Consider the following 17,608-nt stretch of genomic DNA (forward strand, 5'->3'; position numbering starts at 1 on the left):
AATATCTTACTCTAGGATAAAATATATACGTACTGTCTTTTATTAATTTAAAAAAAAAAAAAAAAAAAAAAAAAAAAAAAAAAAAGAGGCTAACTACATCATACAACCATAATTGACACCAGATGTCATATCATGAATTATGATAAAGGTGTTTGAAACTTAATATGGTGGTCTCTTTTCAGCTTTAAATAATCAATATTAGTTCTCAATTTATATCGCGGGGCTTCATGCACATAGGAGGGTATTTTTGGAAATATACTAATACCCTCTAAGGGTTCGTGAACTTTAGGATGATGTGGTGAACCTTCTTGTGTCGTGGAAGAAAATTTTGAACCTAATCCTCTCCAACTTGCTGTACCCTCCAATCCCATATGGTCTATACTCTATAGTTCAAATCAAGAGCGATGGTCAAAAAGAAAAACAGTACTAACCTTGTTCGCCATCAAAACTGTGATAGCTGAACGTGATATAAGGGTGGTGACTCTCTGGCTTGTACTTCTTCACAGTCCAAATCACATCACCAAATCCTCTATGACCACCTAAAAATTATTTAGATGTAAATAGTTAATAAAAACTTAAAATTAAGAATTATCTATATAATGAAATGTCTTTTGAATAAAATATTACCATGGAGTGAGTTATTTCCATCATTGGCAAATAATTTATATGTTTTTCCATCCAGGGTAAATTTGGCCCCACCAATCCTGTTAGCAACTCTTCCTACTGTGGCACCAAAGTATGTTGTGTCATTCTGCAATGGAGATTCATTCAGAATATTAAGAAGAAATCTTAGTACCCAAAGAGAAAAATATTATAAAAAAATATTTAGAAATATATCAGGATAAGAAGAATCAAAAGAATAGATTAATTTAATCTTAAATAAAATAAAATAAAACTAAATTATAAATTAATTGTTAATAAAGAAAAATTATCATGATTAGCATTCAAAATTCCAAAAACCATTATCATAAAATATATCTTACAGCTAGCAATGCTACAAATTCCCCCTTTGGCTGGTTTGGTCATTAGAAAATTGGAAATAATGCTAAAAAGAGAAGGAATAATGATTCTAAGATTTCTCATTTCTCTCACCGTGTATGATGAGATCTTATCATAACCAAGAACAACATCAGCCAACGTCCCTGCATAACAGAAGAGGAAAATAACTAAATGAAATAAATAAATAAAAAGTAATTGAAAATTTTGATATAAACCATTGATCGCGGCAAGTTCAGATGCACACGGCATCAAAATGGAATTTTGAAAAACATACTAAAACCCTATAAGGATTGTGAACCCTAGGATAGAGTGGTGAATGTTTCAACACCTGAGACATGAACAAAAGATTTTATAAGTGTGGAGCATACCTTCTCTGTCAGGGAGAAAAACTGAGACAATGGTGGCACCCCAGTTGGTGAACTTCACTGAGAAATCTCCCTTTTTGATCTCATAAAACTTGACAATTGGTGGCTTTCTTGATTTAGAAAAATCAATATCAGAAGCAGTAGAGAAGCTTATCAGTGCCAAAGCAACACAAACAAAACAAAAAATAAGAGAAGTCTTAGCCATTGGAGGAGAAAGAGAGAAGGAGAAGGGGAAAGAAAAGAAAAGAAGGAATAGAGTTTTTCTAATAGATCAGGAGGTGTAAATATATATATATATATATATAGATATTAACACACGATATATATGAATTTAAGGTCAGATAAGATATGTGTTTCAACAGGATATATAGCTAATTATTAACTACCCTTTGTATTTTCTTTTTCCTAATTTAATTCTAATTCTAAATCTTATCCACTATTTAGAACATCTCTCTCTCTACCCATAATAATAATTATTATATATATATATATATATATATTGGTAAACTACCCATAATTTTAAATCTTATCCACTATTTAGAACATTTCTCTCTACCCATATTCACCATTTCTCTATCATTCTTTCTTTCTTTCTAACCAAAAGGAACATGTTTGTTAGAATGGAAGTAGAGGCTGGAAAATTATGGAGAACTGATTAGTGGGAGATATATCTCGATAAGAATGAATGGATATTTACAGTATTTACTGGATTTTAAAAAAAAATGAAAGAAGCTTTATTAATCAATAATATAGAGAAAGTTTCAAAAAAAAAAAAAAAATCAGTAATATAGAGAGGCCAAAAAAGTGAATGACGTGAGATTTTATTTTATTTATTTGTTTACTTTTTTTGGTAGATGGGTTTTAGAGGGTCGGGAAAAGATAATTTGGGAAGAGAAAGTTGGAGATAATTTAGGAAGATTTTATTTTTGGTAAAAATAATTTAGGAAGATTAGTTTCCTATATATAAAAATATAAAATATCCATAGTAGGGAATAGAGACGTGAAATGAGTAGATACCTGCAAAGAAAGAGAATAATTGAGATAATATAGGAAAATTAGAAGATTAGTTTCTTAATATATATCCAAATTTCTCCTTCAATTCACACAATTACCTCTCTCTCTCTCTCTCTCCTCTTTCATTATCATACACCTCAACGTCAGTTGGATGGAATGAGAGAGAGCATTAGATTGGAATCTACTCTTTTTCCTCCTAATATATCTCTCATCATGTCCCTAACTCCATTCTATTATTATAACATCAATATAAAGAAAAACACCCTTACCTAATAATCTAAACCTAACCAAAATGGAAACTAAACAATCTTCAACACCTTAAATATAAAAACTTAAAATAATTCCTACTAATCAACCTACTCAAATATAATGAAATGAAATAGAAGATTACATCTTATGTCAATTACCAGACCCCTTTATCCAGAAAACCCAATTGGGCTAGTTCAGTGACTTCAGTCTCATCTTAAGTCTCTAAAGAGGTCATTTTGGTCCAACCAAGATAAGACATCAGTATTAATTTGCTTTCTTGAGATTAATTTCATATTGTATGGTATTCATGAACTCACAAATAAAATATGTGAGCAAACTAACACTTATTAATGACTTTGAGATTGGTGTTGTTCACCCATACAACTTTTTTTTTCAGCAATCCAAGTTTATGAATTATTTCTCCAAAGATGACATTAGCGCAACTACCCCCATCAATCACCAATTTACATAATTGATCATTGCATTTCACACAGGTTTGGCCAATTTTCATTCTCAAGTACCTTGTAAGTGATCAAAACTGGACAAATAATATAAAAGGTTGTTGTTTCCCATTACTATCAATATGCCATCAACCTCACCAAGCTCATGCTCTTCCTTCACATTAATTGTCTCAAGAGTCAGCTACTCTTCTAGGACAAAAGGTATAGATGAGTCCTTATCGTATAAGCTACCTAATGGTTGGGACAATAAGCAGTGATATGTCCCTACCCTTTACATGTAACACATTGAATGATAGCCTTCAGCATCACAAGAGGTCTGTCGAAGCCATGCTGAAGTGGAGAATCCTGATGATTCACCATAATGATACCATAGAAGAACCACTAGCCTATGGCTTGTTGAATGACTTCCCCGATTGAGAAGGTTGCTTGCTCATGACTATAAAAGTGTTCCGAGTTTAAGGCCTCTTCATACGACACTTGTACTACATCTTCCATCTTAGGCAATCAACTAGATGCTAATAATATAACACTAATTTACGGAAGCGTTGCTTGCCGTATGGGGGCTTGTCCTGGGGCTATGATCACTACCATAGAGCACCATTTTTTCCTTCAACAAAAAATAAAATAAAATAAAATAAAAAATAAATAAATAAAAACTTAGAGTCATATTGAGTGTAAGGCCTCTTTAGACTTTCTTCAACGTAATTTCTTCTGATTGTGCTTTGGTTGCATTTGCTTTAAAAAAATTTGACAGTGCGGTTGACTGCTACTTCCTTTATCATTGAGGATATTTTAGATTTAGTTCTTTCATTTTCTTCTATAAGTTTCGAGTTCATTTCTAGATCTTGTAAATTTTTATACTCATTTGCTTAGCTCTGGAGTTGTTAGGTTGTGTCTCTTTTAAGTGTGATTTCTCCCAACCCCAACCCCAACCCCAACCCCAACCCCAATACTTGTCTCTTGTAAACTCTTCAAGTCATCAGAAGTATTTCTTGGCTACTTTGAGTTGAATGAGTTATTTCGATTCGCCAAAAAAAAAAAAATTTATGGTTGGGAGATTTTTTTTTCCCATTCCAAAAATGGCATTGTATTATTAATCTTACCATGGTATGGGCACATAGTCATTTATTTGACATTACATGGATTATATGATATAGTGGGCACATAGTCATTTATTTGACATTACATGGATTATATGATATAGTGCATATATTGAAATAATGGCTTACTGTTGATTTCATTATTTCTGACTCAATTCATGTTTTTTCTCGTTTCTTTAAGGCAAGAGATTGATGTTTGGTCTCGTGACCCTTGCATCGGCACGAGGCCAATGAGAACACCATAGGGCAACAACATCAATGGGAGAGATGAGAATAATTTTGTACATCCCTGTATTTTAGCACAGGAACCACACGACTATGTAACTTTCTTTTTCTTTCTTATTTTTTTTTTCAAACAATCTGTTTGAAAAATTGAATTTGATCTTATGATTCACGATTCTATTAGTAAAAGTCAGTCTATGATTTTGAGGTTCGATTCGTTTTAACAATATTGCATGGACCTACCCATGTGAAGTTGTGTGAACCAAAGGTGAGGAGAGAGAGAGAGAGAGAGAGATCCCCTCTCCCCAAGTCTCATCACCTTCACTTGTTATAGTCCAATAAACTTTAGAAATTCTTGGGACTCAATAGTATGTTCTTGGCATTCAAAACAAACATACACCATTCATTGCCTTGTTTCATATCCGCATTTCTATTATTGCTGTCTTATCTGTGCCTTTTGAAAGATGCAAACCCTTGGCCACACAAGCTGTTTCTCCTTTTATTTTCAAGTCAATTTTTAAGCAAATGATCCGACCCCAAAAAAAGTTGTTAGTCACGTGGTGCCTACGGTCACTTATTGAAGTGCATGAAATTATCAACCCACCCCTAATGAGTTTAGAATCTCATACATGTTTATGTATTTGCCGTTGTTTTGTGTGTACTCTCATTGATTCCATGTTAATACAAGGGTCATCTGATGAGACGGAGATCTCTTGCCCAACAGACAAATAGGCAAGTGGATATCACTACAAAATAAAAACCCTTCCATTTTTATTAATTTCTTCAAATTACACGAGTGACAAATTGAACAAGAACATAGATTTTTTCCTTTTAGGGCTGGGGTTGCTAATTGATCACATGGTCATTGCACTAGTGCAGGACCAATTGGAGGAGGTGCACAATCATCCAAGGGATAAGATGGTCTCTTTATCATTATCTTTATTTCTTGACTCCAATCCTCAACCATTAGATTGCAATAAAGTAACCTTACTATTGCGTTAAGGTCCACCCTCAAATTGAGCCAGAGTAATGTCATCAGTAACCCAGTCTTAGTACATGCACCAACCCTAATGTTTTCTATCTGGCTACCAAATAGCTTAGAAGACCTGACTAAAGTTGCAAAACTATAGGCTAGTCTTACATGTAATGTACTAATTTTCTAAATAATTACAAATTGAAAAGATTTAAAAAGTAGATGAACATCTGATAGTAAGGCAAACATAGCATAGGGCCAGTTATTAGTTTGATCAGACTGTAGCCACAATTCCATTTGAGCAGAGTCTGTCCACAAACATAGCCTAGCCTTAGCTACATGTTTGATTCCCTTTTTTGGCCCAAGGGAAGCAACCCTTTTTTGTGTTCGGCTCACCAGATTTAGAGAAACAGTAGAAACATTGATCATAACACTTTGATTAGTGTTCTAATCCTCTTACTGAGGTTGTCAATGTTATTTAAGAGGATAAAATTTTCTTTCATCGCCCGGTGAAGGAAGAGAGGGTCTTGATGTGACCCTCCTCTCTCCCTCTATATCTCCTTTCTATTGTAAAGTGTTGATGGGCCACAGTGAATTGATGCCCATTCATTGTGATCTTAGAAAAACTCGATCCTATTCAAGATATAATGTATCTTTCGCCCCTAATTTGAGTCTTATTCTTTTTCAGGATATCCATTTCTTAGTTGTCTGAGTTATATTATTTTCAACACCATACGTTTTTTTTTGCTAATAATTGTTGGTTCCTTAAAACCCCCACCACCCCCCCAAAAAAAAAAATTAATAAGATTGTTTGACCATAATTTGGTTCTCTTTTCTCAAGCTTATGATTATAAAATCTCTGTTTTTATCCCCCATTGTCCTCATCAATGACACGAGTCAACTAAAAAAAAAGCCGAGTTAATTGAGTTGTCGAGTCGACTCGTACAAACCAAAGTGTTGGGTTAATCAATTTACGGTTTTACCCTTTCTTTTTATGAGTAGTTAGATAACGTGGCGCTATCTGCTTCAGTCGTCAATAAATAAAGAGCTTTTTCCTTTTCTGTTTTTTTCACCTTTGTTTTGGCGCTACCCATTGAGACTACACAGACCGTTTAAACTCTCTCTCTCTCTCTCTCTCTCTCTCATGTTCACAGGATTCTCTTCTCTTCTTCATGCCTTGAAAAGCCTTAGCCTGTGTTAAGTCCCTGAGAGTTCTTGATTGTCAGGGTTCATTGATGCACAGATTCCTGCAATTCCTGCAAATCTCTTTGCCTTCGTTCTTTATTAGACCTTTATAAGAGATTGCTTGTTCTAGGGATTAAAGGGCCCCTTTTTCCCAAATTTGGGCGAAAATGGGGTCCAATTCGGTGTCTAATTACGATTGGGTTAACAATGTTGGAGGTTCTGACGCAGAATTCAATTGGGCTCTTGACGGTTTTAACGATCTTCCCAATGTCGGGTACAATTCGACCTCATTATATATCTATCAACTCCAAGAAAAGATTTTCCCCAATTTTTTTGTTTTTCTTTTGGTAAAATATTGTGTTGTCTTCTGTAATTACTTGCGAATGCTTGTTACTGCACAAAATAGTATATTGCAATTTTTAAAATAGTTGTCGAATTCATAACCTTTGATTGATTTTGCTAATGATTGAGGCAGTGTGGAGATTGCGGATGGATACGGAGATTTTGGTGGAGGTATCGAGAACACCAACTCCAGGAAAAGGTGAATATGTTCTGTACCCATTAACCCTGTCCAGCTGTTCTTTTTGTTTAATTATTCTGAGTTTTACTTTCATTCTAGTGTTCTAATCAATAAGTGGGGTAGCTTATTTTTCAAAATTTGCACAAAATTTATGTTCAGTTTTGGGTGAGTGGAATCATGGTTCATTGGCTTATGCTGCTAGTCAGTTCAGTTCCTGTCATTACATTTAATAAGAGGAAAAAGGGGAAAGGGAAGGAAGAAGTTGCTACTCTTTGTGGTCGTAGATCAGCTCAGCTATCTAGGTTACAAATCAAGTGAGCAACAGCTTAAATTTACTCCACCCAAGTGGGTGCTAGCATGCGGTGTAGTTTTCCAGCTTGTTTTGGCATGATTACGTCTCCTGATTTGCTAGTCTTTTGTGCAGTCAAGTACTGAAATGGGGTTTGAATTCAAGAAAGAAGCCCAAGGATTTGAGGCTTTGGATTAGGATAGAATCTGGGATCTGCTAGTACACTCCGAAAAAGACTATAATGGGAACCCACGGCCTAAATTCTTCTGCTTTGGATTGCTGCTCATTGTCGCACTTGAAGATGTTTGGTGTGTTTTTTTTTTTACCTCAAAATTTTGCTTCTTTGGATGGTACACAACCTACTCCTGAAAATTACTTCTTTAGAGATTTTTGGTCAAAGTCATCTTCGTCTCATGTGTAATTGAACAACAGCTCTTTGGTATTATTGTATAGGTATTTTTACAATTTTCGTGTAAGCTTTTGACATTTTGAAATTCAAGGCTATTGGTATTGGGTATGAATGTATGATGAGTGATGACATCGTATTTCGCTTTTAGTTATTTAAGAGATCAATGATTTTAGATTCCTTCTTGCAGAATTCTTGGGAACTAGTTACCTGTATAATATATTCTGGCAGCTCAATTTTTCTAATTGATCTCTGCTGTGTTATGAGATCAATGGTTTTATATTCCTTCTTGCAGACTTCTTGGGAACTAGTTACCTGTATAATATATTTCTGGCACTTTATTTTTTCTAATTGATCACTTCTGTGTTATGTCTGGTATAAACAGTAATCTTGAAGCTGTTTACTTAATATATTATAGAATTAAATTGAAAGTAGTGTTTTTGCAAAACCATTAAATTATGTCATCTATCACTTTATGCAGCGAGTCACTTGATCGATGACTGACTGATTAGGATGTGGTACTGCATTTCGTGAACATGTCCTATTTACCAGGATGGTGGTCTTTCTTCATGATATGGATCACTCTCATTGAAGTAATTTTGAAGAATTTATATGTTCTCATGTCATACCCTATTGCTATGGTATTCTATAGGGAGAATGTTTATTTTCCCCTTGCCCATCAGAAATTTATTTTACCTTGAATAGCTTGTTATTCTGTGGTGGATGGCTTTGCCACAAATGCTCTTATGAAATTTTTACATGAGGTGAAGAACTTCCTATCTGTTTTTTCTAGCATTCTAAGAGGCTTTTTCCCGAGCTATCTTACCCTGATTTGTAACTGACCGGTTTGGTTTATTACTTGCTTCTTCTATTGTCTACTGAAGCTTTGAAGTCGCTGGTAGGCTGTCCTTATCTTGTAAACATTATCTAAAGTCTGTGAAGTAGTTATTTGATGTTCTACGGGAGTGCAAATGGAGCTATGGATTATCTGCATTATAACAAGGTTTCTTTCTTAACGCTGAGTACCAAGGTCAAGAGGACAAACAAAGTGAAAGGTTTTAAACTTGATTTTTTTGGAGATCAGTGTTCAAGGAGCTCAAAGGGATCTGAAGCTGATAAGATTGTCCAATTAGTTCTCGGAAGACTTTATTTTGGCCCATGGATGGTTTCTATGGGCCTTGGCTTTTTATTTTTAGATTATTAATGTAATGGGCCTTTTTATAAGCCTAATATTAGGGTCTTAATTCCATACACAGGATTAAGTATATAAACAAAGGGTGTGGGTCCCTTGTGCTGTGAAGTACGCTAGTTTAGTCTAGAAAGAGTCATTTTTAGTTAAGTGAAATTTTATGTGTTATTGTTGGTAGTTTATGTTTATTTGGAGTCTTCTATAGCAAGTATTTGGTCAGTTTTAGTTATTTTTTGTTTGGCTAACTTGAAAGTTGAAATGACAATTGGTTATTTGGTTTAAGAGTCCTAATCTCTTTTTAGTTAGTCTTTTACCAAAAGGGTTTTAATCCTACACGAATTTTGATGGATGTATTGATTTGATTTGAATTATTTGGTTGTTACCAATTTATTGTTTTCTCTCTCCTCCCCATGATTTCTCTTATTCTCTTTTCTCTATATTGAGATCTCCCATCTTTGTTTTTGTTCCTTACCTATAGTATTCTAGTTACAGGTTTCTTTTCTGGATTAGGAGTTATTCGACTCCAGCTTATATTTTAATTGTGTGTTAGACTCCTAGATGGATTAGGATGCCAATTAAAGCAGTTCAATAGCTTTAGAGTTGTATTTTAACTTTTTTCAGTTTCAGTCCTGGATATGGTCGAAGTCATTCCAATTCCTGCCCTATATTGGTTCTTTCCAGTCCTTTCCAATTTTTATTATTGAAATTAAGTGGTGATGATGTTTGGAAACTATGGTGACAGTTAAATAGTCATGGTGATGTTTAGTCATGCTATTGTTTATATTATTAAAGTCGGCTGTGGGTTATTAAGCCGGCTGGTGTACTTTGGTCATATTTTGTACTTAATGACCTTTATTGTAATTTTCTCTGTTATGTTTGTTATTATTATTATTATAATGGTAGAGCTCACGGTTATATCACTAGTCTAACTGTGAGATGGGTTTCTCCTCTTAGACTTTTTCCTCTTCGTCTTCTTTCACTCTTTCTTTCTATCTTCTCACAGGTTCTGCTTTTACTTTTCTGATTTGTCACATTTATGAATAGGCGTAATGGCATACAGAGCCCCCACCAGCGATTTGAGATGTTACACAATTTAGATTTTCTGAAAATTCCTAGTGGATTTCTCAGGCTATAATTGGTGGATTCCAAGGGGGTTATGTGGATTCTTGGTCTGCTCTATCTCTATCATATTCTACTTTATTCTTTTAGTAAACAGGTCAGCTTATTCCTTATGTCCAGTACCTGCGGCACCCTTGTTCTGTGAAGTATTTCCTGCTAGCTTTCAGCGATATTTGAGAGGCTCGTTCAGCTATTAGAGAAGACAACTTGACTAGGAAATCCTACCTGTCTGTTCTCTTTGCTTCGAGTTATTTTCTCCTTTAAGTGTTGGTGAGCTGGTTCTGATAATCAGTTATAGTTTCTATGTTTGGAACTACATTTGCATTGCATTATTTGGTATCAGACTATAACCACTAATGTAGGTATTTGGAGGTGATGGAAATAATGATATTGAAAATCTTCAAAACTCCATTAACTAACTGTTTGAGATGGTTCGAAAACTATCAGAAGATGTTTATGTTCTGAAGCAACAAAGGAAGCTACTCTTGAAGCTCTAAGGGAAGATGAATATGAACAATCAGCCACCGACAACCATGGTTTAAAGTATCTCCAATACCAATACGATCCCTCCGATTCGTATCTTCAATTTAGCCGACCGATACGATACACACCGATACGATACATGGAATTTTTAAAATCCTTTCGTATCGATATATATCCTACAATACATACCGATATGCATCAATGCACCACCGATACACATCGATAAATATGATATGCCTTGATACGACTCTATGAAAAATATAAAATTGATGTGAAATGTACGTTTCGGTATGTATCGGTAAATATCGGTGAGTATCGAAATATATCGATCAGTACGTATCGGTGAGTATCGGTGAGTAACGGTACGTATCAATGAGTATCGGTATGTACCGATATAGTGCACTACGGTCATATAATGGCCAAGATGGATAATTTTTCAGAAAAACACGATTTTTTGAGGGGTTTTTGTTCCAAAGTTGCTGTCAGCCATATTTCTCTCTAACTAAAGTGGAAATCAAGGTTGGGAACAAGGATTTTACATTTATAGGACAATTACAAACCTTGAATTCTTAATTTGATACTTTCAATTTAGTGTTTATGCATAATACATGTTATCAATAGATTTTTTTAACAAATTCTTTATGCAAAAGTGTTTAAAAAAATGTTTCTTATCCATTTATGTGTGTATCTTTAGCGTATCTTAGTGTATCTCCGATACGATATGATATCCTCCGATACGTATTTTAATTTTGGCCGACCGATACGGCTACCGATACCAATACTTTAATCCTTGCTGACAACTTTAGAATACTGGGTCAAGCAACTTATAGACCACCACCTCAATAGATATCCTTGCAAGATGCCATACAAACTATTGTTGAGCCGGGTAATTACAATAGGAGGGTGGATAATTTGAAGAAACCCAAACTTGACGTTAATGAATAGAATGGAACCTAGACCCTCAGGTGCTTAATGATTGTCTCTGTCAATGACTATTTTCATTAGTATGATCTGGCTTAAGAAAGGAAACTGAAATTTGCTTGGGCCAAGCTTATCAGTCATGCCAAAGAGTGGTGGAAAAGTCACAAACAACACCTATGTGTTCGCCACTCTGAGCCTACTATGCTGGAGGAGATCGGAAGAACTGAAGATCAAGTATCTCTGAGAGACATTCAATGCCATACTACATGATAAGTTCAACACCTTGCGGCAAGGCAACTAACTTATTTGTGGCTGATTAAATGGAACTTTTTGATGCTCTTAGCTCCCATGCTGGACTTAATGAGAATGAGATGCATCTGATTTCTTGCTTCAAATTAGGTCTGAATTTGATATTCGAAGGAAGATTAATGTTCACAACCTCTATGACATTTAAGATTGCTTGCAGAAAGCACTATGAGCCGAGGAGAACTTAAAGCAGCCCTTTAGGAGGTTTGTTTCTCAAGACGAGGGTATTGGAAAGTATCTACTGCTGGTACTAACAAAGGAATACCTTCGAGCATTATCAAAGGCAGGGAAAAACATCTATGAACATTAGCAATGTCATTGAATGCTATTACTGTCACAAGATTGGACAAACAGCCAAGTTTCTTCCTATGAAGTGGAAGACCGATGCATATCCTATTATTAGTGAAGAAGATGATAATTCAGCTAAAGAATTTGATGGCCATCCTCCAGATGAAGAATGAAATATGAAGATGATAATGAAGAAGAGGATACCAATGGAGTTGACAACTTGACATGGTGATAAGGATTCTAGTGGATGAAACCAAAGGTGAAGATTGTATGCATCATTGCATCTCCTACACATGCATGGCGAGTGGAACTAAAACAGCTGCATTCATTGTGGACAGTGGAAGTAGCATCAATGTGTTAACTGAGGCCCTCATTGATTGGGCCAAGTTACCGATAAGAGCCCTACAAAGTCTCACTCCTTAATGGAAACAACTTAGAAGTAAATCAAAGCTGTATGATTCCACTGAAGCTTCACGATATGAAGAAGAAGTTTTATGTGATTTGACCTCGATGAAGCTCATAGATCTTTTGCGGGGAATTCCATGGATATATGTTAATTATGTGATCGTTGAAGGATCAATAATCTATGCATTTTCAAGTTCAAAGGAAGGCCCATTAAATTCAATCCTATCAAGATATTGACAAAAGGAGCGGATGCGGAAGAGATCTCTTAAGGCTACAGACAAGAAGCCATAAGGCAATGATAGGAAGATACTTGCAGTACCGCAGAAGAAAATTACCGAGACCAGCCAAAATAGAAGATTTATTCTGGCCTTACAAAAGCACCCAGCGCTTTCATGCGAGTTATGACTCAGGAATTACACCCTTTCATTTATAAATTTCTGGTAGTCTTGATATTCTGATCTGCAGCAAGCAGGACGATGAACATATTGACCCTTTGATACAAGTGATGATTAGAGTATTAAGGGCTCATCATATCCTCTCCTCTAAGTGTGTAGAAGCTGATCCCTAGGTGGTGGAAAGCATCCTAGATCTTCATGACACTACATATAGTATGCTCTCTCTTGTCTCTCCTTTCTCGTTCTCATTTTGCTATTTAAAAAAAAATTCTTGTGGTCTTTCTGCTATTTTAAAGAAACCTTCTACATATGTAGGTCGTGCTTTATGTGAACATGAGAAGTAGGAGATATGCTTTGCTTAATCGGCCCCATGACCCTCAAATCTAACTATTATCGGAATATGTTTTACAAGAAGATTTTCAACCTGCACTATATCAACATATGGTTAACATGAAGGATGGAGGCCCCACCATTGTTCCAATTTCTTTCATTCAAAATATTGATAGCTTTGATGGTTAACATGAAGGATCCTAGACTTCTTTACGTATGCTCAATATTCTTATTTTATGATTAAAAGATCAGTTGATTCATTGGATGTGAAAGATTTGCACCAAAAAGTGCTATATTTTGAATTTCGTCCAAGTTTTGTTTCTTAAGTATTAGTCCTTACATGCATAAAATTTGCAGAATGAGGGATGAATCATGCACAGGACTTAGGTCTAAAGCATCTCGGGAGAAAATGAGGAGGGACAGATTGAATGACAGGCATGCATTTCTCTTTATCCTAACTGTTTCCCATATTCAAACTTGTGTTTTAAGTTCGATAGCAGAAAACTCTTTGCTACTTTTTTCCCCCTTAGTTTACCTCTAATTTTTTTCTTTGATGTTTGCATTATTTATCATGAACCAATCTTAGGTTTTTGGAATTGGGTACTGTTCTTGAGCCTGGCAGACCTCCTAAGACTGATAAAGCTACTATTTTAAGTGATGCCTCTCGTGCTCTGGTACAGCTTAGGACCAAAGCACAGCAGCTGAAAGAGGCAAATGAAAAGCTTCAGGAGACGATTAAGGATCTTAAGGTGTTTCTGTCTCTTCTATGATTCTCTTTACTCTTTTATTTATTTATTTTTAAAGATATGAAAGTATCTAAGAATCATAGTTGTCAAAGCGTTGCCTAGGCGTACAGGCTCCTTTTTTCGGATAGGCGCTTTGTTGGTGTCACCTTATTTTTTGACCCCTTCCAACGCCTTGGGTCACCTAGCTCTTTTCCAACTATGCTTAGAACATTAAATTTAAAATTTCCTTAAATTACCACCTGAAATTAAAACTCAAAATAAAAAGGAAAGGGAAGGGAAAAAAGAAGGAATGCCCTAGTAAGTAGAAATGTGCAGTATCAATCTCTCTGTAAGTAGTTGATAATGGTCTTAAATCTGATTCAGCTCAACTAAGCTTTGTCCCGAATACTTAAGTTGGCTAGGTGTTTTACGTTCCACCATTCCTCTCCATTTGTAGCGTATCTTCTGTAATATATGTTTCTAAGGAAGACCATTCTAACGTAGTTCTCTTCAGTTTACTCATGTAACTGCACCATTTCCCACTCTGGTTGGCTACCTCAATTCAGAAACCAACAAATTCCTTGATTTGTAAGTTGCGTGTAATAGTTTATACTTGTCATTGGGTTCTCTATATAGTGTATAGCTGAGATAGCAGCAGCCTTCGTAGTTTTGAACATTACGCCCTTCATTTTATCCTTCCTCCGAGTAAACCCAATAAACTATTCTATGAAGGGCATCTCAATAGTCTAAAAGAAGGAAGGTCATTAGGTATCGGCATCTTTCAAGGATTGAATATTTTCATTTCCATCATATGTAATGTAATCTCCAGCCTAGCTAATAGCTAGTGGATACCTAGATCAAAGCTCATCTGGATTTGTGAAAGCTTCCATTGATTCAGACATTGATATTCACTTTGACATCCACAGGTGGAGAAAAATGAACTCAGGAATGAAAAGATAAATCTGAAGGCAGAGAAGGAGAAATTAGAGGAGAAGGTTAAAGCAATGAGTCTACCACCAGTTGGATTCATGCCACACCCTATGGCATTTTCTGCAGCTGCATTTGCTGCACAGAGTCAAGCTGCCTCAAACAAGACAGCAGCCCCCTTCCCTGGATTTCCTGGTGCAGCCATGTGGCAGTGGATGCCTCCTGCTGTTGTGGACACTTCACAAGACCACAAATTACGACCTCCTGTTGCCTGATGAATCAATGGGTATTAAAACCCAATTTTTCCTCCTTTTTTTGTTCTTATGGATTCCCTCCTCCCCCCTCCCCCCTTAATGGAACTTGGTGGCCAACATCTTGTTGCTATCATGTTTTTTCCGTCCCGGATAAATATTCTAATGCCATTGCTGAAACTGTGAGACACTGGTACACTGCAAAAACATATTATGAGAGACATTCTGTAGTTCTGGTGCCATTGTGTTTTTTGTGCTCTCTCTCTCTCTCTCTTCTGTAAATGACAAGGAAGTATATTTGCATATGGGGGACTTGGGGGGTGGGATTGATCAAATAACAGGGTGGTGTCCTCCTCCATGGGCGGGGTGATGGTATGACTGGCCAAGGTACATCAACAATTTCCCAAGACCGTACATGAAGCCTTACACATACGGGAACTGATCCATTTAGAGGAGCATTTGTGAAAGAGAAAAAAAAGAACATATTCATGAAATTGTATATTTACTCTTCAGGTGCGGGGAGCTGGCACAGGTAACGTTCTTTGACCATGGCACCATGCTACCCCGTGCTGACAATGCTCCCATGTGCCCTCATTTGTCCGCATTTTAGCACGTACCTGGGCTAGCTGGGTAGTGTTCTCTTGCCCAGAAAAATTACGAAATCAGAGGAGATAGGGAGGGAGAGGGGGTTAACAGATATAAGTACAGGTCGGTCAGATCGGAAAACCTCTTTGTTAGTTCACTCAACCCGACTGGCGACTTGCAATTTTTTCTTGTAATTTTCCTGAATTATGGTCCCTTCTTATTCTCTGGTAAGCCCAATTGCTGCCTCCTCCTTCCATCAACGTCCATGAAACCAGCTTCCTTAGTTGTCCAACCAATTCAGTCAGATATAATAGACAGGGAATGTGTGGAGCATAAATAAATGACTCCTTGAGGAATGATCATAATGAGTTCATAGTGAACGACTCTCTGCAGTAGAAGACTCATTTTGGTAATCCGACTTATCTCACCTTCATTTCATGATTCTGGATCTGCTCAACTGACCCTTGAAAATAGCTGCTGAGATCTCCCACACCAGTGAAGGGTAGTGATTCCAAAAGCTTAAATATGGTACACAATTTATATATCACAAGTTGCAGACTTGTTTATTGAAGCAAATTATTAAATAATTTGAGAAAATTAATTAATTTTCAAGGTACTAACTTGCAAAACAGATGTTGCTTTATGTGCTATTAATGCATTATTAGACATCTATTGAGGGGAGACCATAATGGAGGATCCAAATCTCCACGTAACAATCAATCTCATTTGATCTGGTTGGTGTCTAATCACCTACCCTTTTGAATCCCTAAGAAGATCATTTTGAACTCTGCAATAATATTGGATGGGGATATTTATAATGTATATTAGCATAGATCACTTTTATTCCTTGGAAATTTAAAGATATGTTAAAGGGGGTGAATATTTATGTTTCTTGAGAATTCCTCACTTTTCCATATTCTATCTTGAAAACCTTCAGGTTCAAGTGTCTGTCATCCATAAGAAAAAAATCGTCTGCAATTCCGATTTCGTACAATACCATGAAATACCACCTTCAGGGGGTGACACGTGTATTGATACCAATGCAATGGTCTAGATCAAAATTCAGGTGAAAATTTTCCTTCATCGTCGGTGAATCTACCACCATCATCCCAACCCCCTTCCCCCACCATGCACTGGCCCCATATGTTAGAGGTCTGAAATGCCCTCATACACCCATCCAAGTGCAATGATGTGGGTGAAGGCACATTTGGTCCAAATTGATATCATTACATTACACTCGCTTGGGGAAGGGCGGAGAGGGGGGGGGGTAACTTTATTACACACGGCGAAGACGGAAGAGTCGATTCCTTGACCTCTTTGGACAATTATTAACAGGGGTACCAATCAACTGCGCTAGTCTGATGCATACCCTATTGATCTGAGATAACATGGGTTGGTTAATGTGCTAGAGAAGTTCAACAGCCATGAAATTGTTCAAATTTCAACTCAAAACAAGTAGGCAAAGTGCCTGATATGTGAGTTGGAAGTGACAACTTTTGTTGTCAATGCATTCCAATACAATATATAAACTTTAAATTAATTTGTAAGCCTTACTTCTTGCCTTAGGCCTCTTAACCACTGAGATCAGTGGAAGTGTAACGAAGTTAGGGGTGTCAATTTGTGGCCCGACCTGATTAAATCGATCGGGATTGACCATTTATAGACCGGCCTGGCCCGGATCGTTTATTAAACATGTCAGGCTTGAGCCTGGCCCGTTTACAAACTATCGATCTCAATTTTGCATCGGGCGCTCGACCGAATAACACCCGATCGAGACTGGCCTATTGTGCACCGGCCAGGCCCGACGCTTTAATGATTGTAGAATACTTATTTTACCCCCCAAATTAAAGAGTAAAAACTAAAAAGTAAAGACATGTTCACATTTTAAATAATGGATATAT

General features: G+C 36.3%; 2 protein-coding genes across 3 annotated transcripts in view; one reads left to right on the forward strand and one right to left on the reverse strand.

Moving 5' to 3' along the window:
• The window catches only part of LOC122077779 (galactose mutarotase-like), a 3,120-nt gene extending 1,464 nt beyond the window's left edge, over positions 1-1,656 (reverse strand). The window contains exons 1-4 of the mRNA XM_042643650.1: positions 1,368-1,656; positions 1,093-1,142; positions 628-751; positions 432-539 (exon numbers count right to left, since the gene is read on the reverse strand). Coding sequence (XP_042499584.1) covers positions 432-539; positions 628-751; positions 1,093-1,142; positions 1,368-1,569 — 484 coding nt within the window. The 5' untranslated portion in view covers positions 1,570-1,656. The remainder of the gene's footprint in view (positions 1-431; positions 540-627; positions 752-1,092; positions 1,143-1,367) is intronic.
• Positions 1,657-6,466: 4,810 nt separating this feature from the next.
• On the forward strand, positions 6,467-15,364 carry LOC122079759 (transcription factor ILR3-like). 2 transcript variants are annotated; one of them, XM_042646468.1, is made up of 6 exons: positions 6,467-6,842; positions 7,044-7,109; positions 7,513-7,575; positions 13,577-13,654; positions 13,806-13,968; positions 14,871-15,364. In XM_042646468.1, exons 1-6 carry the CDS (start codon positions 6,736-6,738, stop codon positions 15,144-15,146), a joined length of 753 nt encoding a protein of 250 aa, XP_042502402.1. In that variant the 5' UTR covers positions 6,467-6,735; the 3' UTR covers positions 15,147-15,364. The 2 variants fall into 2 exon arrangements, with proteins under 2 accessions (XP_042502402.1, XP_042502403.1); XM_042646469.1 differs by lacking the exon at positions 7,513-7,575 and having other exon boundaries at positions 6,470-6,842.
• Positions 15,365-17,608: the final 2,244 nt, after the last annotated feature.

This window comes from Macadamia integrifolia, chromosome 5 (assembly GCF_013358625.1).
Source record: "Macadamia integrifolia cultivar HAES 741 chromosome 5, SCU_Mint_v3, whole genome shotgun sequence".
Taxonomy (NCBI): Eukaryota; Viridiplantae; Streptophyta; class Magnoliopsida; order Proteales; family Proteaceae; genus Macadamia; species Macadamia integrifolia.

Bases quoted from the DNA above. Each gene is read 5' to 3' on its own strand.
- LOC122079759 (XM_042646468.1), top strand. From the start codon at position 6,736: ATGGGGTCCAATTCGGTGTCTAATTACGATTGGGTTAACAATGTTGGA. The intron at 6,843-7,043 runs GTACAATTCGAC...TGATTGAGGCAG, and splicing joins AACGATCTTCCCAATGTCGG to TGTGGAGATTGCGGATGGAT. The intron at 13,655-13,805 runs GCATGCATTTCT...AACCAATCTTAG, and splicing joins AGGGACAGATTGAATGACAG to GTTTTTGGAATTGGGTACTG.